Source organism: Caretta caretta, chromosome 4, assembly GCF_965140235.1.
Source record: "Caretta caretta isolate rCarCar2 chromosome 4, rCarCar1.hap1, whole genome shotgun sequence".
Taxonomy (NCBI): domain Eukaryota; kingdom Metazoa; phylum Chordata; order Testudines; family Cheloniidae; genus Caretta; species Caretta caretta.
In genome coordinates, this window is record NC_134209.1 from 106,335,353 (window position 1) to 106,362,922 (window position 27,570).

A 27,570-nucleotide genomic window follows, 5' to 3' on the forward strand; every position below is an offset into this window, starting at 1 on the left:
AGGCGATGGGATGGATCACTTGATGATTATCTGTTCTGTTCATTCCCTCTGGGGCACCTGCCGCTGGCCACTGTCTGAAGACAGGATCCTGGGCTAGTTGGACCTTTGGTCTGACCCTGTATGGCCATTCTTATGTTCTTATCTGAAGCCCGTTAAAATCAATGGGAGTCTTCCATTGACTTAAATGGGCTTTGGATCAGGCAGTTTGTTGGGTGCCAGTGCATGAGGATAAATCAAGCATGAATTAATTTAGCCTGATTGCGTATTACAGAGCCCCAACATACATTTAATATTTTATTGCAAAATTTTCTGTTTCCTGATATTTTGGCACTAACAACAATTCTTTTGAGGTATTCTAAAAAGTTTTCCCTTTTAGTAACTCATTTCCTTCATTAATTTTTCTTTTATATGTGATCTGATTTTGTAGCCTTTCTGTGATTATATTTTCCTTCTATTTCTATCCTTCCTTTACTTTTTGTGCAGCCATTGTCCTGAGCCTGAGGATTATAGTTATTCTTCAGATGATTGGTAAGCATTAAAGATAATTTAGTATCTGTTTTGTTTAAAATTCATGATTTAATATTGGTTTCAGAGTAGCAGCCGTGTTAGTCTGTATTCGCAAAAAGAAAAGGAGTACTTGTGGCACCTTAGAAATAAATTGGTTAGTCTCTAAGGTGCCACAAGTACTCCTTTTCTGATTTAGTATTGTGTATGCTGTGATATTTTAAAAACGCAAACCTTAAAAATAATTTGAACTGGTATTCAAGCTCATACATGCAGACTGAATTTTAGATACATTTTTCCTGAGTCAATATTTACGATTACTAAATTATTCCTAATCCTGAAAGCAAAAGGGCGCCTAAAACCCATTCTGGACCTGTGGCACCTCAACAAATATCTCAAGAAGTTGAAGTTTCCCATGGTCCTCTGGCCTCCATAGTTTCCTCTCTGGATCCCTGAGACTTGTACGCTGCCCTTTACTTGATCGACGCATACTTTCATATCTCCATCTTCCACGGTTTCTCTGTTTGATGGTGGGCCGGTGTCATTTCCAATTTATGGCGCTGCCCTTGGGACTTTCGTCAGCCCCGAGAGTGTTCACAAAATACATGGCGCTGGTAGACGCTTACCTGAGGCATCGAGAGTTCCAGGTCTATCGGTATCTTGACAATTGGAGCATATTAGCAGATTGTCCCAGCAGGACTATCTCTTCTTGCTGTGAGTGGTTGCTCCATCTGGAGGTGGTCAGTGTGATCTTCCAAAGGTGGGGAAATCCACAGGTGGACTTGTTTGTGTCCTGTCAGAACAAGAAATGCCACATGTTCTGCTCATTTTTGGGGATAGACAGGGGATCCCTGTCTGATGCCTTTTTGCTCCCATAGTCGGGGGCTCTGATGTATGACTTCCCACCAGTGCTCTTAATCCACAGAGTCCCTGTGAAGATCAAACAACAAAAAGCCAAGGTAATCCTGATAGCCCCGGCTTGGCCTCGCCAGTGCTCGTTCAGCATGCTGCTGGACCTTTCGGTGGCCACTCCGCTGCAGCTGGCTCTCTGGCTGGCTCTGCTGTCCCAGAACCACAGCAGTCTTCTGCAACCAAACTTGGTGGTGTTGCACCTGACTGCCTGGCTGCTACGTGGTTGAATGTGGATGAACAGGAGTGCTTGGCTCGTCTCCAGCAGTTTTTGTTGGGTAGCAGAAAGAGCGATCTGCCTGGCCAGATAGAAAAGGTTCACATGCTGGGCGTCAGATTAGGGCATCCGACCAGAACAGGCTTCACTGCAGGCAATTTTGGACTATCCTCTGCATTTCAAGCTTCAGGGCCTGTCCTGTCATCGATTAAGATCCACTTGGTCGCTATTTCGGCCTTCCACCCTCTGTCCCAGGGCAGGTCGGTCTTCACTCACAATATGACTGTCTGGTTTTTGAAAGGGCTGTAGCGACTCTACTCCCACATCCAGGACCCCATCATTCTCTGGGATGTGAATCTCATGCTGTCACGACTCAGGGGTACGCCTCTTGAGCCTCTGGCTTCCTGCTCCCTTCTCCTCCTCTCCTGGAAGGTTTCTTACTTGATCACAATAGCATCTGCCTGCAGGGCCTTGGAAATTAGGGTGCCTACCTCGGAGCCGCCCTATATGGTGTTCTAGAGAGACAAGGTCCAGCTGCGGCCGCACCCGGCTTTCCTGCCCAAGGTAGTTTCACTGTTTCATATGAGCCAAGACATATATTTACCTGTCTTCTTTCCAAAACCTCATAAGTTGGAAGAGGAGTGCAAATTGCACTCTCTAAACGTCAGGAGAGTGCTAGCCTTTTACATCAAAAGGACTGAGGCATTCTGTAAGTTGACGCAGTTGTTTGTTGCAGTGATGGATGAAAGGTTGTCCAGCATCTGCCCAGAGAATTTCATCATGGATCACCACCTGCATCCATTGCTGCTATGATCTGGCGAAAGTGCCTCCACTGGCAATTGTAATCACTTGCTTGACTAGGGCGCAAGCCTTGGTGGTGGCCTTCCTGGCCCAAGTGCCGATTCAAGTTATCTGTACGGCCGCTACCTGGTCATCTGTCCACATGTTTACGTCTCATCACGCAGTTACCTAGCAGGACCGTGACGATGCTGGCTTCAGTCTAGCAATGTTGCAAGCTGCATGACCATGAACTCTGAGCCCGCCTCCATGGATACTGCTTGTGAGTCACCTATAATGGAATTGACATGAGCAAGCACTTGAAGAAGAAGAAATGGTTACTTATCTTTTGTAACTGTTCTTCAAGATGTGTTGCTCATGTCCATTCCTTTACCCGCCCTCCTGCCCCTCTGTCAGAGTTGCAACTTTGGTGTTCAGATGATCTGAATCAGATGAAGTAAGGCTGCCTCCACTCCTCACACCCAGTGCATACATGAAAAAGAATGACAGTTGCAAGGAACAGAGAGGGACTTCAGTATTGCCAACCCCAAACATTCAAAAATCATGATTCATATTTGTATTTACCAGAGGAATCAATGATGATCTTAAATTATTTTATTTATGCAAGGGTTTTCTAAAACAAGATAATTTAATCTATAACTGTCCAAAAAATCCTTGGCTCCCTAGACTCCAAGTTACCTAGTTGAAGGGAAATCCCTGGAAGAAAGGGAAAATATCTTTTGGGCGCAGTGGCCTCTAATGAGACCTTAAGAAGAGCTCCTGTTTTAATATAGTTAAATTGTAATCCATAAAATTCTACAGAAATATTATACTGCTTCATTATGTTGGGAAGGGAAACTCTTGAGTCAAAATAGTTGTTGAGTGCTCACTGTTGCATTGACCACCAGCACTTTAACCCTTACTGCCACAACACTGGCTGAAAGTTGGGGTGAGGGAAAGAGAGGGAAGGGCAAGTAAATTATGCCAGGCACAGGTGTGAATAATAAGGGATTGAGAGTGTGCAGGCCAAACATGCTACCAGCACTGAGTGCCAGTTTCATGTTTGGGTCAGGGAGTATTGTGGGAGTTCAGTGCTATTGTCAAGCAGATCATCAGTCACAAAACTCTGCAATTTAAATCCTTTTTTTCAAGGAAAGATATAAAGTATAGTATGTTGCCTCATTTACAAGGATAAATATGTAGTGCAATTGTGGTGTAGTTTGGAAATGTTATATGCATGGTGAACTAAATTATAATACTTGCAACATGCGATGCTATGAAAACATGGAGTATTCAAAGTTGCTTGTGTTAACTTTATAAATGCTATATGTATATTAATGTACTTGCTAGTAATTGTGTTTTGGGCTAAAAAGTAAGATAAAGGATGTTTCCTTCAGAAACTAAAGGCGATGGGGTTAAATAATGCAATTCCCCAATACTGAAACAATACTGTTGTAACGAGTCTTTTGAAGTTTCAGCCTCCTGATTTGATCTGATTCAAAAGGCCTTGAAACTGTATAAAATATCAGTCCTGACCTGTGGAGAGGGTCACTCACACTGTATCCTAGCACTCACCAGCTAGCATGGGGCTGTGACTGAGAGATAGGCCTTGCTTAGGACCTGAAGTGCTTTAAACCTGTCAGAGTCTCTGTCAGTGGTGGGCAACCTGCGGCCCGCGGGCTGCACGTGACCCATCAGGGTAATACATTGGCGGGCCATGAATCAGTTTTGTTTACATGAACCGTCTGCAGGCATGGCCGCCCACAGCTCCCAGTGGCCGCGGTTCGCCGTTCCTGGCCAATTGGAGCTGCGGGAAGCGGCGCAGTCCGCAGGGACGTGCTGCCTGCCGCTTCCCGCAACTCCTATTGGCTGGGAACGATGAACCGTGGCCACTGGGAGCCGCAGGCAGATGTGCCTGCGGATGGTGAATGTAAACAAATTGTCTCATGGCCCGCCAGCAGATTACCCTGATGGGCTACAGGTTGCCCATCACTGCTCTGTGTGGAAGATGGGTGACCACCTAGTAAGCTTGGCATAAATGTTTTCTCTGAATTGCTTTTGTTTTGAATAAACAGCTTTATGAAAGCTGGCTGGTCATTGAATAACCCTGTCATAGCCCCTAAGAGAACAGAAATGCAGGAGCAGAATTGATGTCAGATCTGCTGAGGTGGTCCTAGTGAATTGCAAAAGACTGCAGCCCAAGACCCCAGTCTGGAGGGAGCAAATTGCAGGATTCTGCCCCAAGAAAGAGGCAAAAGACCTAAGTTGGGTGTCCTTGAGAAGGCTGTTGTCAGGTGGCATACGTATGTCTGGTTTCTCTCCATGTGCTGTACCAGCCCACAGATAGCTGGTTCAGTCAGCAAACCTTGGTATACTATCCAGAAGGACCACAGACTTGGTTCAGTGGCAAAGGCGCTTGGCCAGGTTTATTGCCGACAAAGCACAGTATTAGTACCCCATGGACTCTACAGAGACACTAATACATATATGCCCCTGAAAATGGACCAGCTCAGTCAGCATCGGGACTTTCTGCTGCCTCCTAGTCCAGACAAAGATGGTTCTTCTGTGACTTCTCTTTTATACACTGATGCAAACAAGTTACGTATTACCCTTCTGACATGGTTAGTTACCACCCTGCACCTTGTACCCGTTGGTTCGAACAAAACATCTCCATCCATTATCCTGTCATCCTGACTGTATCTTCATGAGGGGTCAGAGTGGCCATGTGCCATCTTCGGGGAGTGTGTTTATATCATAACATATATAATGGTGTTTTTGTACTACCCTTCTGGAACGTGTTTACATGAATACCCAGTCCCTAGAAGTACTTAGGGGTGCCTGTGTTTTAGCAACACCAGCCATGTTTTTGCAAAGTTCATGTTCTGGCCAGTGAACTTGCAAGTAGGTGTTTGCTTTGTCTGACTTTTGCTCATAGCCTGACTTTTGTTCAGGTCTCAGGCCTTATACCAGGCCCCAGGCTTCAGCCTCTTTCTCTACTACAGAGGCTATGAAGGTTAGAGAGGACACATTCAAGAACTCTGGCATATTATAAGTGTATTGTAATGTTGGTATCATTTGGAAATTTGTGTATGATGAACTAAACTCTAATACAAATGCTATATTTTTTAGCATCTTTTTCGTAGCGTATGCTGGACACTCACAAATGTTCCATTATTAAAAGTAAATATAGTATAATTTCACGTATAAAAATAAACAATGGGGCCTCATCGTGCCATCTACTCAGTGTGGGCAAACCCCTGCACCTATGCAGAGTCCCTGTGACTTCAGTGGGACTCCACCTGGGCATAAGGGGCTCCTGTGGAGAACAGATTGCAGGATTGGGACCTATAATTTTATTTGGGATTAATTTTTACTGTGTCCCTTTTACAACATCCAGTAAAGCCAGTGGCCAAAGTGGCCTCTGTGTTGTAATTTTATATATCAAGAGAGTTGTTTAGATTTCAGAGTTATCCAATACAGACTGGGTTCAGTTCAGTTACTCTGTGTATGTGTACATTTGTCAGTTAACATAGTGTCATGGTTAGAAATAAAGAAAAAAAATTAAGTTTGGCTTTAGTGTGTGGTCATTGGTGATTTTCAAATGAATGATTAAGAAAATACTAATGATGCTCTTCTTACTTCTCCACTTAATTTTTCTTAGTCAGGACTCGCAGACTGGAGAAGAGAAACCATTTAGTGATCCATCACTGCTGGAGAATCTCCAAAGCAATCATGTACGTGATATAGAAAATAAATGTTATTTTACAAGATGAAAAGAATGATTTCAGTAAAACAGAAAGAGTATCCTTTAAAGGAAATGAAATTTTGTACTTATATGAAACCCACCTATATTCTATGTAAATAATAGCCCAGCTTTCCATTCATGTAAAGTTTTTTGTACTCATTAGCCATGGAAGTTTGTTAATTGTAATTATACCCACATGTTCTTTGAGATGTCTTGTACACATATTTATTCCATTGTTGGTGAGTGTATGCTCAGTGTATTTAAGTTGGAAACTTCTGGTGAGGAGTACGCATTGGAGTGGTGCATGCACCTTTAGTGACCTCCTGCCTCCAAACAAAGATATCATTCTGTCCCATTCTCAGTTCCTTCTCACTGCCCATAACTAAAGTTGGAGGTCCTAACGGTGCCTCGTGCTCACTGTTTTTTCTAGTACTTATCAGCAGCTTTTCTTGTGTAAATAGTTAGATGTTATTCCTTAGGGCTTTCCTACAGAGAGACTTAGTGCGCAGCAAACTGGTATGTGAATCTACAGTGCACGAACTTGACACACACTAACTGGTCATGTAGACTCTGCTACCACAAACTAAAAGGTCTATAGTGTGCAACCTCAGAGCACACTGTGGAACTTGTAGTGTGCAGTCCAGGGTGAATATGGCTAGTTAGTTTATGGCAAGCTAGTGCGATGTAGAGTCTCACTCTGGCTTACCCTGTACTAAGAGTGTGTCTACACAAGTGTTGGAAGATGTAAATTCCAGTTTGAGGAGATATACGTGGACTAACTGATGGAACTAGCACTCTTAACAGTACAGGTATTGCCACTGCCATGGCAGGGGCTAGCCACCCTAAGTTTGTACCAGAGCAGCTAGCCCGTGCTGTTGCTTTTGCTGTCGTGGCTACATATCTGGTTTTAGCGTGCTAGCTTGATCAGGGATAGCATGGATATGTCCTCAAACTGGAATTTACACCTTCCAGTTCTAGTGTAGACATACCCTAAGACTCCATGTAGATAAGCCCTTAATTAGGTATTCTTAGTTTTTATAGCATTTCTTTTGTTCTCCTCTTAGGATAATGTTTGTTTTTGTTTGGCTCCTGGGGTGGTATTCTTTTGGGTCTTGAGGGTAGCAGTCTTAAACCTATAACTCTTAAATGTTTCTACCAACTTTTTATCCTAGTTATGTTTATTTTATGATCTATGTGGTTTAGGTGATGGTAGAATGCCCAGAGTCCTTGGATGGGTACCATTTATGTATTTATATACATCTAAATTAACTAATGAAATAAAAATGAGACAAAGGTCCTTCCTACTTTATGATGCTTGGAGGAGAGATGATATATAAATTTTCTTCAGTAGGACAACTCACAGACTTTTAAAGTTAACCAAATGCTCAAGTTCTTTGCTGGATCAGGTCTTATAACAGAAATTAGTAAACGTGTGCCTCTTTCCTGGAGGAATTCAGGGCTCTGAATCGAAGGACAGGACAGAGCCATCCCGTTTTGAAAGTGAAACTAAAGAGGTTTCTGAGATTGGTGACTTACCATATAGTTATACCATTCCTCCTTCAATACTATTTCTTGAATTGTCATTTTCTCAGAGTTTTATCATTCTGTACAGTATTCGGGAATTGTTGTTTTTACAGGTGAAGTGCCTCACTTTTAGTAGAGTTCTGTGTTTCTCATTTGCAGTAGTACAAGAATCTTTCCTAAGTGACTCTCAGTATTGACAACTCCACGTCTTAGGAATTCTTTTGGGAAATTACTGTTTTTGGCAAGAGTTTGGGGATCTTAAAATTGGTGATTTCCTGCTGTCAGTTTGAAGTGTTTTGAGATCTACAGATGAACTAAAGTGCTGAGTTTAAAAAAAAAATGAATTATTTTTGTTTAGACTGTCACACTAAAAGCAATCTGACTGACCTTGCTTCAGTCTGCCCTTTGTGTGGGATTGGGCACAAGTTTTAACAGAAAATGCAGCAGCTATTTCTTTAAAGTGTTCAGGAGAGGTGTTGAATTGACTGGACTGGAACCTGAAATCATATGTCCACAGAAAAAGTACAGCATGGGCAGTGATAGTGCCATAGTAAAATAAAAAATACTGTGTCCAGACAATATTAAAAGAGAATTCACTTCACAATAGGTGTTAACCATGCACACGTTACTGAATAAAACATTTCAGTATGTCATTCAACTTTTGTCCATATCTAATGTGCCTACTTACATGATTTATTTACATTTCCAGTTGAGCTGTTAATTGATATTAATGTTTTACTACCTGACACTAAATGGCCGAATTTCAAGTCCATCTTCTAAGTATAGAGGCATTCGAGCTTCTCAACAAAAACATTTGCACGAATTTTGTTAATGTGGGAAAACCAACTTATTTTTTCCTGATCTTGTTCTGAGAAATGTCTGAACCATTTTTGCTGAAAATTTCCAAAGTAAATCAGTCTGAATTAGACATGGCATGGATAGTTTCAGTCCAAATGGTTGAAGTTTGGCAAAATTATAAACAACTGACCACAGTGTTATATTATGGAAAGTATTAGTGCCACAGGGTTCATACACTGCTACGGCATCTCCTCCTGTCTGCTCTGGGAATTAGCTCTTTTCAGGTCTGACATCACCTTCTGTTGCTCATTGCGCATCCTGCTGCCGCTTTCTCTTTGTGACTTGGCCCTTCGGATAGGTCACTGTGTGTTTTTACCCCTTCTGGGGTATCATAGTCTTTCCATACAAACTGTCTCAGGTTGTCCTGTCTTCCCATTCACCACCCAGATGGTGCCACTTCCCAAGTGGCTGGTAGAGAAACCCAGGCCTGTCCTCTACTCTGGGTTCCAGCTCAAGGACCCTCTATTCAGTAGCCAAGGTTTGCACTGTCTTAAGCCTTGTTGCTATTTCCCTGAGCCTTTTCCTGCACCCTTTTCCTTTAGGTTTACTTACGTCCCTCTGTGATGTACAGAGTGGCTATTGGCTCCCTTACTGCAGCTCTTTTCCCTTTCTGCTGTCAACTTCCTGTCTTTATACTAGCCCTGTCTGTTCCTACTCAGCTGGGCTCCATCTTCATTCAAGGGTTACTGAGGTTACCTAGTTTCCTTCCTCCTATCCTGTTAATGGGTCCCTTCTCAGCCTCATTGATCTCTTCTAGGCTAGTCTGAGGTGAACACCCCATTACACTTGGGAAGCCTTAATTGTAGGCATCAATACTTGCACCGACTATACAAAAGTAAAGTGTAGCAGCAGTTTGAATGTACGTGAAACAAATTAGGTGAATGTTGAAAATGGTTTATGTATAATGTCATCAACCAAAAAAATGTAGAAATTTTTAAAATGTTTATTCTTTGTAACCAGAAAAGGAGATTTTCCCCTGAATTAATATTTGCCAATATGTACTAACATTTTAACAGTGCACAGATTAATTGTTACTTTTTACCCTGTTTTTGGACTAGCCAACTGCACCTATAATTTGTGAGTTTCTAACAATGATGGCAGTGTGTCATACAGCTGTTCCAGAAAGAGAAGGTGATAAGATTATATATCAAGCAGCATCTCCAGGTAAGAGCTAAATAACTATATGTGAACTGTAAAATATTCAGTCCACTCAGCAAGAATGTTAATTCAGAATTTGATGAATTACCCCTAGGTCTACCCCTTGCCCAGAAACTTAAATAAATGTGCAAACGTAGTGATGTTTAAGATCAGTTTCATACATTTTTACTTCTATAAAAGGCACTGTTCGGGATTTTTTTCCAATCCATGTCTTAGGGAGGATTTGTAGATGTCACATAGAGTGTACAATAATAAAGGGTGGTTTGTTATCTACATTGCAACACCCAAACTGCTGTGCTGCGAAAAGTTGATTGAGTTAAGAAATATAAATAAAATTCAGAAGAATGTGTTCAGTAAGCCAAAAGACAAGCTAACACCCCTGTTTATGGCTCTCTCTGATGCTTCATAGCAATGGCATTGACTTAACAAAGTATCACACACAAAAAATAACACTATGTAGTAATCATCAGGAAGGAAAATGAAACCTCTTAAGCAGGACAACAATTCTGATGATAAGCCAAACATCAACACAGAACAAGAAAAGACAATATTTAAAACACCAGTAAACCACACTTCAGACATTTTTTTTCAAATAGATTCTTGCAAAAATCAGCATGAGCATTTTGTGATGTGTATATAGTCTTATTACTCACAGTTGCCTGTTAGTATCTAATATACTATGCTATTATGGCACTTTAAATAAGAGCCAGTTTTGAAGCAGAAGACTGACATTTCTATCACAGTGCAATGACTCATTAGCTTGAGCTGCAGAAAAGCGACTCATTGAGTTAACAGTGTAATGCTGTTGCAAAAAAAAAAAAGCGAACATCTTTCTGGGATGCATTAGCAGGAGTGTTGTAAACAAGACACAAGAAGTAATTTTTCCGCTCTACTGATCCACACTGATTAGGCCTCAACTGGAGTATATAGTCCAGTTCTGGGTTCCACATTTCAGGAAGGATGTGGACAAATTGGAGAGAGTCCAGAGAAGAGTGACAAAAATGATTAAAGGTCTGGAAAACATGGCCTATGAGGGAAGATGGAAAAAATTGGGTTTGTTTAGTCTGAAAAAGAGAAGACTGAGCGGGGACATAACAGTTTTCAAGTATGTAAAAGGTTGTTACAAGGAGGAGGAAAAGAAATTGTTTTTCTTAACCTCTGAGGATAGGAGAAGCAATGGGCTTAAATTGCAGCAAGGGAGGTTTAGGTTGGACATTTGGAAAAACTTCCAAACTGTCAGGATAGTTAAGCACCAGAATAAATTGCCTAGGGAGGTTGTGGAATCTCCATCATCGGAGCTTTTTAAGAGCAGGCTAAACAAACACCTGTCAGGAATGATCTAGATGATAATTAGTCCTGCCATGAGTGCAGGGTACTGGACTAGATGACCTCTTGAGATCCCTTCCAGTTCTTTGATTAAGTGATATGTACACTGAAGTTAAAAGTTAATGGCTTAAATTAACAATGGGTAATGGGGTGGCAGTGTAGGCTCTGCAATCCCGATGCAGTGTAGACATACCCTTAGACACCCGGGTAAAATTTAGCTGTGGCTTTGGTTATTATTTCTCATTGGAGGTTGCTCTTTCAACCTAAAGGAAAATAATTCTCCTATGAAATTTTTTCCTGTGCTGCCTCTGATGTGGTGGCTCCTTTGGAGCAGTGCAGCAGTTAATGGAGCAGCTTCTAAGATGTACCTAGCAAAAAATAGTTTCATGTTTTTCAGAGGGCCTTCTAAGAGGCAAGAAGACTCCAGCACAGGTAGACTGGTAGTGTCAACTTCTCGTCTGAAACTAAAACACCAAAAGGGGACAACTTACCAGAGAATGCAAGAATAATAGGGAAGTTTAGAAATGTTGAATATGAGCTACTTCAGTTTTACAAATTTAAATGAATAATCATATTTTCAGTCCATATACAGTAGTAAGGAATGGGGTCACAGAATTGCAGCATTGTCCCAATGTTATATTTTAAATTTCAGCAAAGCAAATTTTGGGGAAAACAAGAAATTCAGTGAGTAGGGTTCAGTGGAGGAAAGTTTTCAAATTCTATAAGAAATTTTGAAAAGCACTATAATTAAGAAGGCACAGAGTACAGATCCTTTGAAAAGAAGACAATTAATAGGAATTGGCCGGTGTGATGCCAGTAGAGGCTACTCAGATACATGAGAAATAGAGTACCTGTACTCAACATGGGAAACCAGGGAGGCACCTAAACAAGAATTTTTAGAGTCAGTTATGGTTTGAGGAGGAAAAAATAAGGGTGTCAGAAAAGCAAAAAGAATTAATGCTAGTCAGAGGTAATAAGGGATTATACAAATATATAAAATGAAAAAGAAAAGGAGGAAAGAATAGTAGGACTGCTGTTAAATGAGGGTAACATTTACAATGACTCGGAAATAGCTGAGAAACTGAACTTTTTTCAAGAACAATAAAGAAAATTTGAGCACTGAGGAAGGAAGACCTTCTAAATGATTTATTTATTGATGAGGTAAAAGAATAACTGGAAAATTTGAACAGGTACAAATCTGCCTGTCTTTGTTGTTTATCCTACAATACTTAAAAGGTATTTAAAACTTGAAAATTCTTTTTCTTGTTAGTTTCTCAATCTATTAAAAAAAAATTGAAATTGGTTTGTTGCAGATGAAGGAGCATTGGTCAGAGCAGCCAAACATCTTCATTTTGTATTCACTGGAAGGACACCTGACTCAGTAATTATAGACTCTGTAAGTATATTAAAATTATGCTATTATTTATTATTAATATTTTGGCATGAATATGAAATAGTTTACATATTTAATACAATTTAGTCCAATAGGTTTATGCCAAAAAGTAGTTGCTAGTCTTTTATTAAAAAAAAAAAAAAAAAGCTTAAATCTCAAGAACAAAAATGTCTTTTTTCCAGCTTGGCCATGAGGAAAGATATGAATTGCTAAATGTGCTGGAATTTACAAGGTAATGCAAAATAAGCATTTGATATATTTTGTTTTCTATTTGTTAGTGTCATTTTTGTGCATATATACTCTGCTGATTTTTTCTTTGATGGATAAAATAGTGGGTTTAGTATAGAGATAGCATATGTTCAGACTTGAAAAAGACTAAGGGTTTTGTACTTTATTTGGAAACTTTATAATATGTACTGTGCTTTAGCTCTATAGTATATATTCTCACATTATAACTGATGGTATACCATTGTTCCACTGGTAGTGTGTGTATAAAATAAATGGAATTTTCCATTCAGTATGTGATCTCTCAGTGTTCTGCTGGAGTTGTGTATGTGCGCATAAGGAAGTAAGGTGCAATTTTGTTTGTAAAGTGTATCTGTATATGGAATGTGATATGTGAAAGTACATGTGGAAGGACTCAGGATATGAAATTGAGGACCTGCTTTTACAAAGGCTTAAGCACGTGCTTAACTTAAAGTGTGTGAATTGTCTGATTGCTTACCCTGACACAGTGAGGGTGAGGAGGAGTTTTATAAGTGGAGGAAGCATTATACTGACCTCAGGCAGACCTGGAGGAAAAAGAGAAAGGAGAGAGAGAGGCACACGTACATAGAGGACTTGCACTGGAGCTGTGATTGATTTGGTTAAGGTGAAGGACCAGAGAGGGTAGAACTCAAGTGTGAGTTTGGAGGCCAGGAATGGTGAAAAGGCCAAAGGAGGTGTTTCAGGGAAAGTTGCCTCTAAGAAGAGGAGGAGGATCGAAGGAAAGAGAATTGAAGAAAAATGAGGCCTAATGAAGTGAAGACCAGTGAAGAATGGGCAAAGGGAAGAGGAAACTGGTGAAAGAACAAAGTGAGAAAATATTGAACAACAATCACGTAAGGGAGACTAGCCCAACTGGAAAAGAAGCTGATATTGAAGAAGATGGTTTGAGTAGAGAAATACTTATATTTTAAAAGGAGAAAATGCATAGAAAACTAGTGGGAGGTGAAACAGGGACACCTAAAAAGATGAAAAGTTACAAAATATAGCTGACGGAAGCATAGATGAGGAAAGGAACAAAATGACAGAGCAAGTTACTTCATCCTGTATTGATTCTATATATAACCTTCATTTTTGTTGTAAGAAGTTAATAGGTATGTGGCAAAAAGTGCCTTGCAACTCGCCTGACAGTTACAGCGATGTGCAGTATTTATATAGAATGGGAGTACAGGTTTCCCTTCCCTTTTTCCTGTTAATCTTTACCTGTTTTATAGGTTTTATAAACATTTTTAAAGCTTGTGAGTTGCCAGGAATGGTTATTAGATACCACTTGTGCTTTTTAGATAAATGAAAACTACTTACCTGTGAATCTTGTTCTCTAAAGAAATAAGTTACAGTAGCTTACCACTCACACACTCACCCACTTAAATCAGAACTTTCACAGTTTACTTTCCAGTTCTTTAATATTTGCTTAGACTTACTGGAGGCACTAGGGGTCACTATTATTCCACAGCAGAAGTGCAAAATGTTCCCTGTTGGATCCAACAACTTCAGAATTTTGAGCTCTGAGCCTGCCCAACATTTCTGTGAGAGGAGCATGCACCCTCAGAGAAGTAATCTATTACAATTTATACTTTCTGAGAACAAGAATTACAGATACTGTAAATGGCTTTGTTTTCTTGAAAAGTAGGCAGCTGATCCTATGTAGATGTAACTTTTGCAACCCTTTGCTGCCTTCCAGCATAAGCTGAATAAAGGGTTTTTTTACCTCAGTCCAGGTACAACACACTGCTACACCAAACATCCACAACAGTACTTTGAAAGGATAGTTGGTAACGAGGTATGTAGAAAAGGGCAAGTGCAGGAAAGTAGGGTTAAAGCTACAGTGCATAGTCTTGTGGAGTGTGAAAATTGTGCTAATCATAAGGTATGTGCCTATGAGTAGAAAAGAAGTGATTATGTACTATTAGGAAGCATAAGTTTTTATTGTATTGTATTTAGCACTGTGGGTGTGATTTTCAACCCTACCAGCATATGACTATGAATGGCTGTGGACCTCAGGCAGTTCAGATTAGCTTCCTCTGATGGGGATCGTTGGTAATCCACAATACCATGGTGTGACTCAGTCACCCCTGAAGCAACAGATTTTTCTGGAGCATCTGAAGTCTTGCTAGCTTAGTCCTTTGGCTCTTGTGGTAGATACATGCTTTCAGTGTAAAAGATTCCAGGATTCTTCTGTCTTTCTTTATATGCAATGCTATTCTGATTTTTATAACATTGTCAGAGGCCACAAAACCAGGTGACAGTGACGGGGCATCAGCTGCTCCTCTGTGACATGTTTCAGTTGTTCCAAGGTATTTTTAATATATGTTTCTTCAGTCACAGGTGCACAGCAAGGCATGTTATCAAAATGAGTGAGTTGCTGCTAATGCTGACAGTATGAAGTAATGGACATATATTCAATGCTTTAACCATTGGCCCATGTGTCCATGCAGTTGGGTGTGGCAAGAGCCCTCAGCTTTCGAAAGCCCTCTCCCTCCACATGGTGAAGCACACACTGCCAGCAGTAAACTAATAGAACAGTGTGTGAGAAAACAGTTTCAAAGAGAAAACAGTGTTATGTCTGAAAACAGTGTTTCAGTCTGAATTCCCGGCTTAGTTCCCTTACTAGAGGCTTACTCCTGTGCTCGTTGAAGTCAGTAGCAAAGCTCCAATTGACTTGATTGGTGCAGGATCAAGACCAAACAACAAGATGTGTGGGAAGGTCCCCCTTCTGTCAGAGATTGGGCAAATTATATGCTTGCAGACTCCATGAGTAGTTGTACTCCAGTCAGAAAACTATGAAAAAAGTATGATTAATTGGACTAATAAAAAGATACACAGTGGTAAAACAGAAAATGAAACAAAAAGGGAAAAGAGAAATAAATGGAAAAATAAAAATAATTTTGCAAAACAAAAACAGTCTACATTTGTTTCCATATTTTTTCTAAAAATTTTGAAAAACAAAAATTTAAATTTTTCATGAAAAGTTTCAATTTTGAGAGGCCATTTTTTAATGAAAAAAATTGTTGGGAAAATTTAAGCCATTTCTCCTTAACAGTGACACAAGCTAGACATTAACCAGATTCACCAGAATGCCTGCCACTATGAGTTGTTCAGCAGAACCAGACTTTTGCTGAAATTATGGCAGAGGAGAAAAGTGATTTTTTTTTCAGTTTATTTCCTTATGCTGCAATTGATCTATTTTGGAATAGGTTTTTGCTGCTGTTGCTCCCCCATTAGTTATGAGGAATGTATATGGAGAAAAGATAACTACACTATTCCAGTAAACTGGTGACAGTATAGTTCAGTGACTGGAACCCCCTTAAGTTAATGAAATTCCTATGGTAGTAAACTGGTGACAGTATAGTTCAGTGACTGGAACCCCCTTAAGTTAATGAAATTCCTATGGTAGACTAATAATAAAACAGTGTGGGGAGTAGAACCTGACGTCAGTTAGGAGGACCTTATCTGATCATCACTAAAGTAGTTTATATCATCCTTGCACACATCCAGATACAAAGTTTGCTCGGATGTATTGAGTTGAGGCTAAAAAGAGCTGGGGATAGTTCCACAGTTTTCCTGCAGACTGAGAGTCTTAGTGATGATACAAATTATAGCTGAAAGGCATGTTGAGTTCAGCCATTACGGTAGGTACTCCAGGGATAGGCCTAAAATGAACTTGGTTAGCTTAGAGGGGAATGGGGTAGTAGGGTGATATATATACCAGTTCCTACCTCATTTTTATCCCAAAACATGCATCTAAATTTTGAGTATTATCTTCAGTGTGGGGCTTCTCTTATAAGTTGAGTGAACTGAAAAGTGGGTGCTCTCTCCCTCCCTTTCTCATCCTGGACTAAAGCCAGCCAATATCTTCCAGCTAGGGCTTAGCAGTGCAAGCAAGGTTGGATGTCTCATTAACGAACTGTGGTTTTTTTTTTTTTTTTCTAATTTTCAAAACTGGATGCCTAAGGTAATGTTCCTAAATCCATATTTAAGCTCCTCAACACTGTAGTTTTATAGCCTCACAGCCCAAGCCCCATGAACCTGAGTCAGCTAACGTGGACCAGCCATGGGTGTTGTATTGCAGTGTAGACATACCCAAAGGGTCTTTACAAGAATGCTCATAGCCCCTATGTTTACCTTAAAGGGGAAGGACTAAGTTTGGGATTTTTGAAAGCTCTTAACATTGACCTAACTGGTTCTATTGAAGTCAATAATAAAACTCCCATTGACTTCAGTGGCAGAGTTATGCCAGTGCAGAGTATATTAGAGTGCTGATTGTCCATTCCTTCTTGGACAATATTTTAATAAGACCTTGGACCTAGGATTCATCCTAGTAGATATAAAAAAACTATAGAGATCTTTCAGTCACATATGTATGTTCTTCTATAGAAAAGAACAAAATGTTCTTTTCCCAACAAAAGTTGATTCCAATGATAGATGACAATAACAGAGCCAAAGGTCACCTCAAAGGTTGGCACTGCCTTTCAGTGATGTTTATTCTTCATCTTCATCACCAGGACACACTGTCTCCATCAAGCTGAGCCTTTTCCCCTCAGTTCACAAAGGTTGGAAAAAGGTGTCTCTCTACAGACTAGAGAGCTCCAGTACATCCACCTCAAACATGGCAATGGCCTGGTCAGTTGCATCTGAACCAACCTTTACAAATGTAATGCACCACCTTTTTCCTACTGGGCATACTGGAGACCTCCTTCCAGGGGACCCAGGAGTTGATCTCCTTCTTATCTTTCAAGGAAGTGCCGAAGGTCTCAATCCCCTTTTGCATATATTGCCAGATGCCTGGCTGCAAACAGGGAAGAACAGGAGCAACTAGAAGGAGGGACAGGCACTGGAGTCTCAGGAGCAACATCTTTCATCTCTGAGACCTGTTATCATCCTCTCCTGGTGAAGTGGTGTTTTTCAGGTCTGGTACTGGCACCTGATGACAGGAGCTGCTCTCCATCTAAGTTCATCAGTGCCTGCTAGCGTAGTACTCCTTATCTATAAGGGCTTCTTATCAGTGGTTCTCAAAGTGGGTCCCAGCCCTATTTTAATGAGGTCACCTGGGCTGGCATTAGACTTGCTGGGAGCCAAAGCTGAAGCCTGAGCCCCACCGCCCAGTGCCGAAGCCCAAGGGCTTCAGCCCTGGGTGGCAGAGTTCAGATAACAGGCCTCCTGGCTGAAGCTGAAGCCCTTGGTCTTCAGCTTTGCTCCTGCCCAGCGTGGTGGGGCTTTGGCTTTGGCTCCCTCACCTGGGACATTGGGGCTCGGGACAGCACAGGGTTTGGTCCCCCCTCGTAGGGTCATGTAGTAATTTTTGTTGTCGGAAGGGGGTCATGGTGCAATGAAGTTGGAGAGCCCCTGTCTTAGATCAAGCTAAAACCCTGTGGCAGCCATCAACTAAACTGCCTCTTCTGGCTAAAGGAGCAGAACAAAAATGTTGGATACCCCAAAATGTGTTTGAGCGGTGTTACATACATTCTGCAGTTTATGAAAAGTTCAGACAGATTAAGAGCACCCCAAAGGCAAAGATTCCAAAAAAATTAGACCTATTTGGAAGAAAGACCTATTCATCAGCATCACTGCAACTTTATTCATGGCCATCACTATGACCACACACAGATCAAGGATTTGCCCCTTGAGGGCACAGACTTACTCATTGTGTATATGGATGACACACTGCGCTCCCTCAGAGATTCCAGAGTACTTCATTCCTTGGTCATCTGCATTTCAGCCCCAAACTATGTGCCCTTTAGATATCAGAGGCAATCCAGGCAGAAGATACCTACGTTTCCCCTTCACAGATTTTTTGATACCTGCGCAGGAAGAAGCCAACATTTTCTTGAAGGAGACTATCTTCCTTGACCATTGGTTATTCTACACCTGCTTCCAGGCAGCAGGTTTGATGCAAGGGTCGAGAGCCATGCTTGAGCTACTTAGGACCCAGCCCTGCCTTTTGGGTGCTATCTTGCTTTCTTCCATCAGTCATGGCCTATGATAACAGACATTTAAGCACTAGAAGTAGTCTCCCTCCCATGGCTATTCCATCTAATTTCATTCCTTATTTTAGGAACCCCCACCTCTCACATACATTCACCCTCCTTCCCAATCCCTCTTCAGGTAACCTCACAAAAAATAGCTAAAGGAAGAAGTGGCTCCTGTACTTAATCTAGGAGCCACGGAAGAGAAACCTCTGGAGTACAAGGGAAGAGGCTTCTACTCCTGGTATTTCCGTATCCCAAAGAAAAAAGGGGATATTTGTCCTGTCGTAGACCTGAGACGCCTGAACAAATATACACACTATCACAGATTCCTCTGCCATCCCTTCCCTTCAGGCTCAAGACTGGTTCATGGCTCTCAGGCTACAAGATGCATATGTCCATATTTCCAGCCAGCCCACAGGAAGTACCTGTGATTCACAAGAGGCCTAATGACTACTAATACAGAGTGCTACTATGTGGTCTATCCACAGCACCGAGAGGCTTTACAAAATGTCTAGCTGTTGTATCAGCACATCTGAGGAGATTAGGCATTAAGGATTATCCATATCTAGACTATTGTCTGATCAAAGGCTGATATCATCAGGAAGTCACCACAGCCCTGAACTATGTCTTTCACCTATTCAGACAGCTGAGATTCATGGAGAATTATGGGGGAAAAAGTCTCATCTCTTCACAAATTATAGAATTAATAGGAGCCCACATCATCTTCTGAGAGGTATGTTTTTGTTAATTTGTAGTCAGAGTTGTTTTTCTTCAAGCTGTAGTCACCAATATCAAATCATATGCTACAAATACAATCAGAAACTGCCTCATACTTATGGGCAACATGTCAGCTTGTGTGTGTGTGATGCCACTAGCCAAAGTTCAACCACATCCATTACAAGGCTGGCTAAGATCAGTGTATCATCATACAAGACATCAAATTAATATGTGAATTGTGATCTCAGCTCACAACCTGTCTTCACTGAGCTGGTCATTACACTCCAGGAACGTTTGGATGGAGGTGCACTTCTCCACACCTACACTCCAGGAACGTTTGGATGGAGGTGCGCTTCTCCACACCTCCACCTGAAAAGATGTTGATCACAGATGCAACAGGAACAGGTTGGGATAAACACCGGAACACCTGCAGATACAATGGACTTGGTCTCAAAAGGACTTGATTCTTCAAATAAATATCCTAAAAATATGAGCAGTCAGATTAGCTTACATAGTGTTCCACCCTGCTCTACAGAATTCTACAGTGCAAATTATTAAGACAACTCATCTGCAATGTACTCTATAAACAAGCAAGGAGGCACCTGTGCATCACCCCTGTGTCAGGAATTAATCACATTATGAACATGGTGTCAACAACATGGGATAACCCCAATTTCTCTTCATCCTCCAGGAGTCAGCAACAGTCTGCCAGACTGCCTAAGTAGACAATCCATCACCAATCACAAATTGTCATCATCAAACCAATATTTCATCAGTAACTAAATCTCATTATAGATTTGTTTGTCCCAAAAGACAACATGAAATGTACAATGTTTTGTTCCTGAGTGTCTGGGCCAGGAAGTATGCAGTTAGGTCTAGTGGTTAGCGACCTGGTTCCAGGAGGAGTGTTGGGGCTGGGACATAGGGGGCCATCTCTGATAGTTTGTGACCTGTTTCAGGCGGATCATGTTCAGGTTACCAGGAACCAGGCAGGAGTCAGATGAACTAATTTGGATGGGATCAGATACTATTTGGGTCACCAAGAGTCAGGCCAAGGTCAGGATACCAGGAATCAGGCAGGTCAGAGTCTGTAGGGCTGAGCAAGGGGTCTGAGCAGCAGCCAATTAGAGCCCAGTTGTGCAGACAACTTTTTGTGCCTCTCTTTGGGTTAAATAGGAAGCTCTGACAAATCAGAGGTCCAAATGTTGCTCCAGTCAGAGCCCAGGGGAAGCCTCCCTGGTGTAACTTCAGGTTTCATGATCTCAGCACTCAGGGCTTGTCTTCACTACGCAGCTAAATCGATGCCACTGCCATTGATGCAGCTGCGTTAATTTGGGTCTGGTGAAGATGCACTAAGTCGATGGGAGAGCACTGTCCTCTCGACTTCAGTACTCCCCATCACTGCTCTCCAATCCACATGCATTGTATAGACACCGCTTTTAAGTCGATGTTAGTTACGTTGACCAAGTTATACAACTTAACTAGCGTCACTTAGATCAATTACAGCTTTAGTGTAGGCAAGGCCTATTTAGTTAGTTAGTAGTGAGCCACTGGGTAAGAGCAGGGAGGCAACAGTCAACTGGGAACCATGTGGACCCAAGTTCAAGACCTGTGGGGTCATGACATGGGTGGCATGAGTCTGGGATCATTACAAGATGCTTTCCTTACTGTGGGATCAGGATTTCATGTACATATTTCCACCAATTCCAAATCCTGATAGCTTCATATTGGCCGAGAAAATTCAGGCTAACAGATCTCCTCAAAATGTCTGTCCAGCCTCCCATACCACTTTGGTTCTCCAAACATACTATCACAGAACAAAAGGTCAAAACTTAATTCAGACCCAAAGTCACTACATCTGGCAGCCTGGATGTTGGTTGGTTTAGTACTACTGACAGAGATTGCTCTCTACAAGTGCCTTTTGCTAAGTAAAAAGTTTCCGAATGGAAAACTTACTCCTCTAAATGGAAAATATTTTCAGATTTGTGCAGCCCAACACAACCTTGACCTGTTGAAAACCCTCGTACCAAAAATATTTAACTATATTCTGAATCTGTAACACTGACTCTCTTTCAGTTCCATGAAAAACTACATTGCAGTGATCTCAGTATGCCACCCGTAGTACTGTTATACTCAGTTTTTATATCCCACAGTACCCAGATTTCTAAAGGGGTTATGGCATACTTTAGGGAATCCCTTCTGATATGGGATCTTAATGTTGTCCTTAGAAATTTAATGGTTCCCCCTTTCATTCCTCTTTCTGAATGCTCTTTAAACTCCTTACTTTTAAGATGGCCTTTTTAGTCACAGTTACATCAGCCAGGAAGGTTAATGAACTCCAAACTTTCATGGCAAACCCATTTTATGCAACATTCCACAAAGATAAGATGGTGGTAAGACCTCACTCCAAATTTATTCCCACTGCTCTGTCAGACTTTAATTTGAACCAATCTATTAATTTACCTGTTTTCTTTCCAAAACCCCATTTCTTCCTGATAGATAAGAAACTCCACACTTTGGACATTTCAAGAGTTTTGTTAAACTATCTTAACAGGACAAGGCCTGTGGTTCTTAGAGATACTGTTGTCTGTGTAGATCCCTCCATCTTTGTTTTTTTCTGAGACCACCTTATCTAGGATTCTGAATTAGTGAGGGAACTAAGAGATGGTTGTGGCTGCTCTGCTCTTTGTGCTACTGGGTCAGGGAACACGAGGACATGCATATTGCAGGCATGGGCCAATGGAAAGTGCTCTTCAAAAGTTTCTGATCTTGTGTGCTCAGGGTGTGTGTGCACCTAAAGTGGGATCCCACAGACAACAACATCTTGAAGAGCCATGGATGCTACAAGGATAAGTACTTATCTTTTCTTCAAGATAGTCAATGCACATTTCCACCTTTGGATGCATCCCTTGATGCCTCTGGGGTTCAAGAACCTTCTATAAAGCAGTGCCCTTTGGTGATGTGTAATTGTTCTCTCCTGGCCCAAAATATTTAAAACTTGGGTTATAAAACCACCTCACTTGGGCATCTCAACCACCTCACTTCCTTCTTTTCTACAACTAGCTGTGGGTGTGGGAACCTTCTGTGCATCGCTGGAATGAATTTTGGGGTTTGAGCCAAAATTCCCTTAAGTTACAGTGTAATATACAAGCTAGGTAGTTGCACATTTAGACCCATATCCTCAGGTGCTGCCAAGGTGTATCCAGTGCAGGACCCAAAGGAGGGGAAGGACGACACAAAGGTGACTTAAGGCAACTTTTATGCCTCCTCTCTCCCACCCTAGTTCTGAAGGCAACTGAATGCTGATTCAGCCTTCAGCATAAGTTAGAACATACTCCAGGGTTATTTTAATTTATGACTGCTTGTAAAGGTTCCCTAGGGGTCATTGTGCTGTCTGGAGATGAACAGAACACAATTCACTCTAGGCAAGCTCCATTCTTTCCCCAGCACATCTCCAACTTATCCCCTGTCCCATTCAGCAGTACTTGAGTGTAATGGGGTCTTGAGGTCTTGCACCTATGACACACCTCGTGCCCATGGAAGAAGGAGCAGAGGTGGTCCAGAGTACATGACTTTTTTTATAATCTTGCTCCAAATATTTTGTGCTCTGTGAGGGCACTCATTAGATGTCATTGGGTACTGCTTCACTGAAGGTTCCTATACCTCAGTGTGCCCTGGAATGCTTCCTGCAAGTGGGGATGTGCAGAGAGAACACATTCAAAAGACTACAGTTACTGTGGTAAGTAACCATTTTTTCTTCATTTCTGCCCCCAGTTTCATGGAGGAGGAGGAAAAGCTAGTGGTAGGACTAGTAGATACAATTACCTCCGATTTATATACTGTACAATTAGTATGATGTGTATCTATAAATATATAAATGCACATTTTCAAGTATTCTATTTTTTATTGATGGATGAAAAAGGTTGGTGATGTTGATGGATTGCAATGTTATCTCTCTTCCAGCACTAGGAAAAGAATGTCTGTGATTGTTCGCACACCATCAGGGAAATTAAGACTGTACTGTAAAGGAGCGGTAAGATTTATTTTAGTTAAATTACCGTACAGTAATGTGAATCTGTTAATTTGTAAATGAGTATGCTATAGACATACAGAAAAATAAATAATTGAAATAATTACAGTATGCAGTTATTGCACGATCAGCCGAAGTCAGATCTAAAATTTAAAAAACTGTGGGTTTCAGTCATGACTTTTTTCAATTTAATTAGCTATATTATATATTAAAATTATGTGCCAGGATTAAGAGCTAAATTGTGAATTGTACTACATGACTGTCTGGGAAAATAGGAACCCTCCCCACTGTACATCTCTACTTGGGATACCCAGACCACTGCTCACCTATTTATTCCTTCTCTGGAGCAGATGGGAAGGGAATTGCCAGGGAATGGGTGGAGCCTTAGCTCTACCCCCTGTTCACTAGCCCAAGGAGGAGAGAGGAAATAATAATTTACTGATAATATTAGGTCAACAGTAAATTATTGTTCCTTTGGAGTAAGGTATGTCTGAGTCACAACGCATCCTAGAATGGTGCAGTTTGTACACCATGTGCCTAAAGTGATTCATCAAAGGAATTACTGATCTATAATCTGAAATCAGTTTTAAAACCAGTTCTTCAGTGTTTATAAAAATTGAATATAGGATTGATGATATTCAACATTCCTTATCCTTCCAAATGAAAATTAATGAAATAATGTTATTGTGTAACTCTATGCACAGCTTTTTTGTTGGCCAAGTAGAAGTGAGAATGAAAGCTACTAAGCATCAGTTTCACTCTGTACTTAAATTTGGGGTAGAGGGAGAGCAAAGGAACATGAAGGGTGGAGTAAGGGGAGAAAAGTATGTATGAAAGGTGAGGAGAAATAAATATACAGAAAACCCCAAAATAATTCCAGATTAGGAGAAGGTGTGGAGATCTACAGACCCTGAGGGCTCAGAAAGTCCTCCTCTTTTCTCCCCTCCAGAACAAGAAATATACTTCTATTTGTGTTGCTTGGCCCTGAAATACTTTGATATAGTGTTACATATTTTTTCTGCCTATTTTCCAGAATTTCTGTTATTGTTGCCACATCAGTGAAACCTGCTTGCTTTGGTTTATTGTACCTTTTGTTCTGTTTGCATTGTAGGATACAGTAATTTATGACCGTCTGGCCGAGAGTTCAAAATACAAGGAAATTACTTTAAAACATTTAGAGCAGTTTGCTACAGAAGGTGAGTAATAGTGCTTGATATAAAACAATATGAAATAAAACCTCTCAATTCTCATAGGTACTATAAATTTCAGCTTTTATTATATGGTTATAATTTATTATATGTATGTTTATTAAACTCCTGTAGCCTCTGAAAAAGATGGTCCCTTTCCTGAAGAGACTATGTTCACAAATCTAGACAGATAAAACAGGTAGAATCAGCCGAAGTAGAGGCTTTTAAAATTCAGTTGTGCAGTTGAAATGTATTATGGAGTCACAGCAGTGATTCCATTAAATTAGAATGCAGACTCTTTTGCAACCTTTAATTTTGATCTCTCCCAACCTCTAACTTTTGGGAAGGAGAGGAAGGAGGTTGGAGGGAGTGGGATGAGGATGGTTCAGGAATCAATGTTGACACTATGATGACGTTGCACAGAGAGGCCATCCATCCACCCCATGCAGTTAAGTTTGCTTTAAGGCTGCTTTATATTACAGGAGTGACTCCATTACTGATAACACCACGGATTCCTCCCATACCCACCTCAATTGTCATGTCTCTGTATCCCCAGTGGTCTAGCAGAATCATCTCTCTAACAGCTATTCAGTGGCCATTGAAGGGATATATTTGGGTTCACAAATAAGAATCTATAAGTGGCTTGAAAAGGCTGTCTATAAAGACAATAAGTACCTATCCTCATCAAACAATGGACACTTCAAACAAAATTAAAAGTCACTAGAAAACACCACACTTTCGATGCAGGCAGGAAAAAAACCTCTGCAATAGAAAATACTGATATTGTATACACCCTTGCTTTTAGATAGCACTTTTCATCAGTAGATCTTAAAAGCACTTTACAAAGGAGGTAAGTATCATTACCTCCATTTTACAGAAGGGGAAACTGAGGCATATAAGTAAAATGACTTTCTGAAGGTCACCCAGCAGGCCCCTAGAAGAGCCAGGAATAGAACCTAGATCTCCTGAGTCCCAATCCAGTGGGCCACAGTGCTTCCCAGATGCTGCTCTGAAGTCTTTCTGTGCCTGATAGAGGAAAGCAAGTTGGTCATGGGTTATAACATACAATAAAGGACCATAGTATTCTAATTCATCCGTGCAACAGGAAAAGATGGATGTATAAGGAGCAAAATTAAGGTTATTACAGGAAACTCAACTGCAGATGTTCCTTCATTTTGATATAACTTTAATAAAATTTGTTTCTAAGTTCTTTAAGAAAATTTTAAGAGATTTATTTTACTAATTGTTCATGCAACAAATAAAAACCTAATTAAATTATCAATATTTATAATTATCCATGGGGCTATAATGATTCTGCCCCCCTGGGTGCTGTAACACTGAAGGTGAAGCATAAACAATCTATTGTTAGCTCCTTTTGCAGAACAGATTGCAGGATTTTCTGGTTGTATGGTAGGAAATATAAATTAACCTCTGTTGTTCCTGAGGAAGTCCAGAGCCCTTTTTCCCTGCTTTGGTCCCAGATGGGAGAAATGGCTCCAGGCTGCTCTTCCCCCATTCCACAACTGCACCGTTAGGCCACGGGGGTAGGGATGGACTTGGTTAGTACAGTTGCTGGCCTGATGGGGAGCACTGTCACTCCAGCCAGGTTTCTGCTGGTATTAACCACTCAAGCTGGGCTCTCCACATAGGATGCTCTTCTCCATCCTCTCTCTGGGCAGTTCCTCCCAGTGAGGGGGGAAAATAGTTCTGTATATCTTGGGTACTTATATGACCCCCGTTACCACAGTAGGTGGCAATATCTTTATCCTTACAATATCCCTGTGAGGCAAAGTAGTACTCTTATCCCCATTTTACAGATAGAGAAGTGAGACACAGAAAGACTAAGTACTTTCCCAAGGTTACACAGGAAGTCTGCAGCAGAAAAAGGACTTGAACCCCAGTCTTGCAAGTCCTCTCTCTCTTTCTCTCGCTCTTCCTTTCCAGTCCACTTTCTCACTTTTACCCTTTCTTTCCCTCCTTTTCTCTGTGTGGAGTGCATGAGTGCAAGTTTTTAAAATCTGTGAGCACACTTAATCCTATTGAGCTGATAGGTTTTAAGATTGCCCTGAAACACTCATGCATTCCACATAGAAAAAACCAACTGGGATAACAGTGGTCCTTGCTCCGTGAAAGTTTCCCAGTCTTCCTCTCCATGACTCCTGAGCCTTATAACACCTTGTAACATGCACATGTTGTCAAAATCACCCTGGTCAACATCCACTCTTTCAAAGACAAATTTCTTACTGTCTAGGAACTTATGAGTTTTACTTATCTGCGTACCCCATTTATAGAGTAATTATCATAGTACATCTAAGCTCTGTGCAATAAAACTACAGCACAAACCCTTATAAATAAAATTAAAGAACCAACAGAAACAAATACGTGTGAAAAGGCCTTGATATTTTGTTTTGATTGTGTGTTCCCTGATGTCCAAGGGAATCCATTAGACCTTCCCTTGGAGGCAAGGACGTTCTTAAATCCTAAATTGAGGCACTTACCTTTAGTAAGTAGAGAGTTATGACCTGACCAAATCTTTTGAGACCTCTTACACCAAGAAACCCTATTTCTATTCCATTTCTTTAGAGAGTTGTACTCCTCTTTCCCCTGTTTGTATCATCAAGCAATTGATCCCTTTGGTTGGTGTGGTGATACGATCACTGTATGATGGCCTAAGTGAAAACAAAAGCTAGCCTCAGGTCTGTTCCCTGTGTGTGTTCTTCACATTATGATTTGCATCAGGAGTGTTTGGGTAGCTTTAAATAGTTTTATATAATGCCCAAAGTATCATATTCAGAGTATCATACTAAGAAGGAACCCTAAAATACAAATAGGCTATGGAAATAAACAAAAACTTGTCAGATAGCTGGTAGTGCAGCAGCCTAATGCTCCTGATGAGTAAATCTTTGATTGCTTGGATCTCGGTGTCTGGGTTGCTTAGAAACTTCAAAAAAAAATGTACTGGACAGGACAGCTGAAATGTAACACGGTGTGAAGC

The 27,570-nt window shown here is 40.9% G+C and overlaps 1 protein-coding gene across 4 annotated transcripts in view; it reads left to right on the forward strand.

The window, feature by feature from the left end:
• ATP8A1 (ATPase phospholipid transporting 8A1) overlaps positions 1–27,570 on the forward strand; it is a 249,471-nt gene that overhangs the window by 93,775 nt on the left and 128,126 nt on the right. For 2 of the 4 annotated variants that reach the window (XM_048848472.2, XM_048848471.2), the window contains exons 15-21: positions 484–528; positions 6,069–6,141; positions 9,593–9,698; positions 12,332–12,414; positions 12,594–12,643; positions 23,322–23,391; positions 24,500–24,584. In XM_048848472.2, the coding sequence (XP_048704429.1) occupies positions 484–528; positions 6,069–6,141; positions 9,593–9,698; positions 12,332–12,414; positions 12,594–12,643; positions 23,322–23,391; positions 24,500–24,584 (512 nt within the window). The remainder of the gene's footprint in view (positions 1–483; positions 529–6,068; positions 6,142–9,592; positions 9,699–12,331; positions 12,415–12,593; positions 12,644–23,321; positions 23,392–24,499; positions 24,585–27,570) is intronic. The other 2 variants (XM_048848473.2, XM_075127954.1) reach the window with 1 other exon arrangement.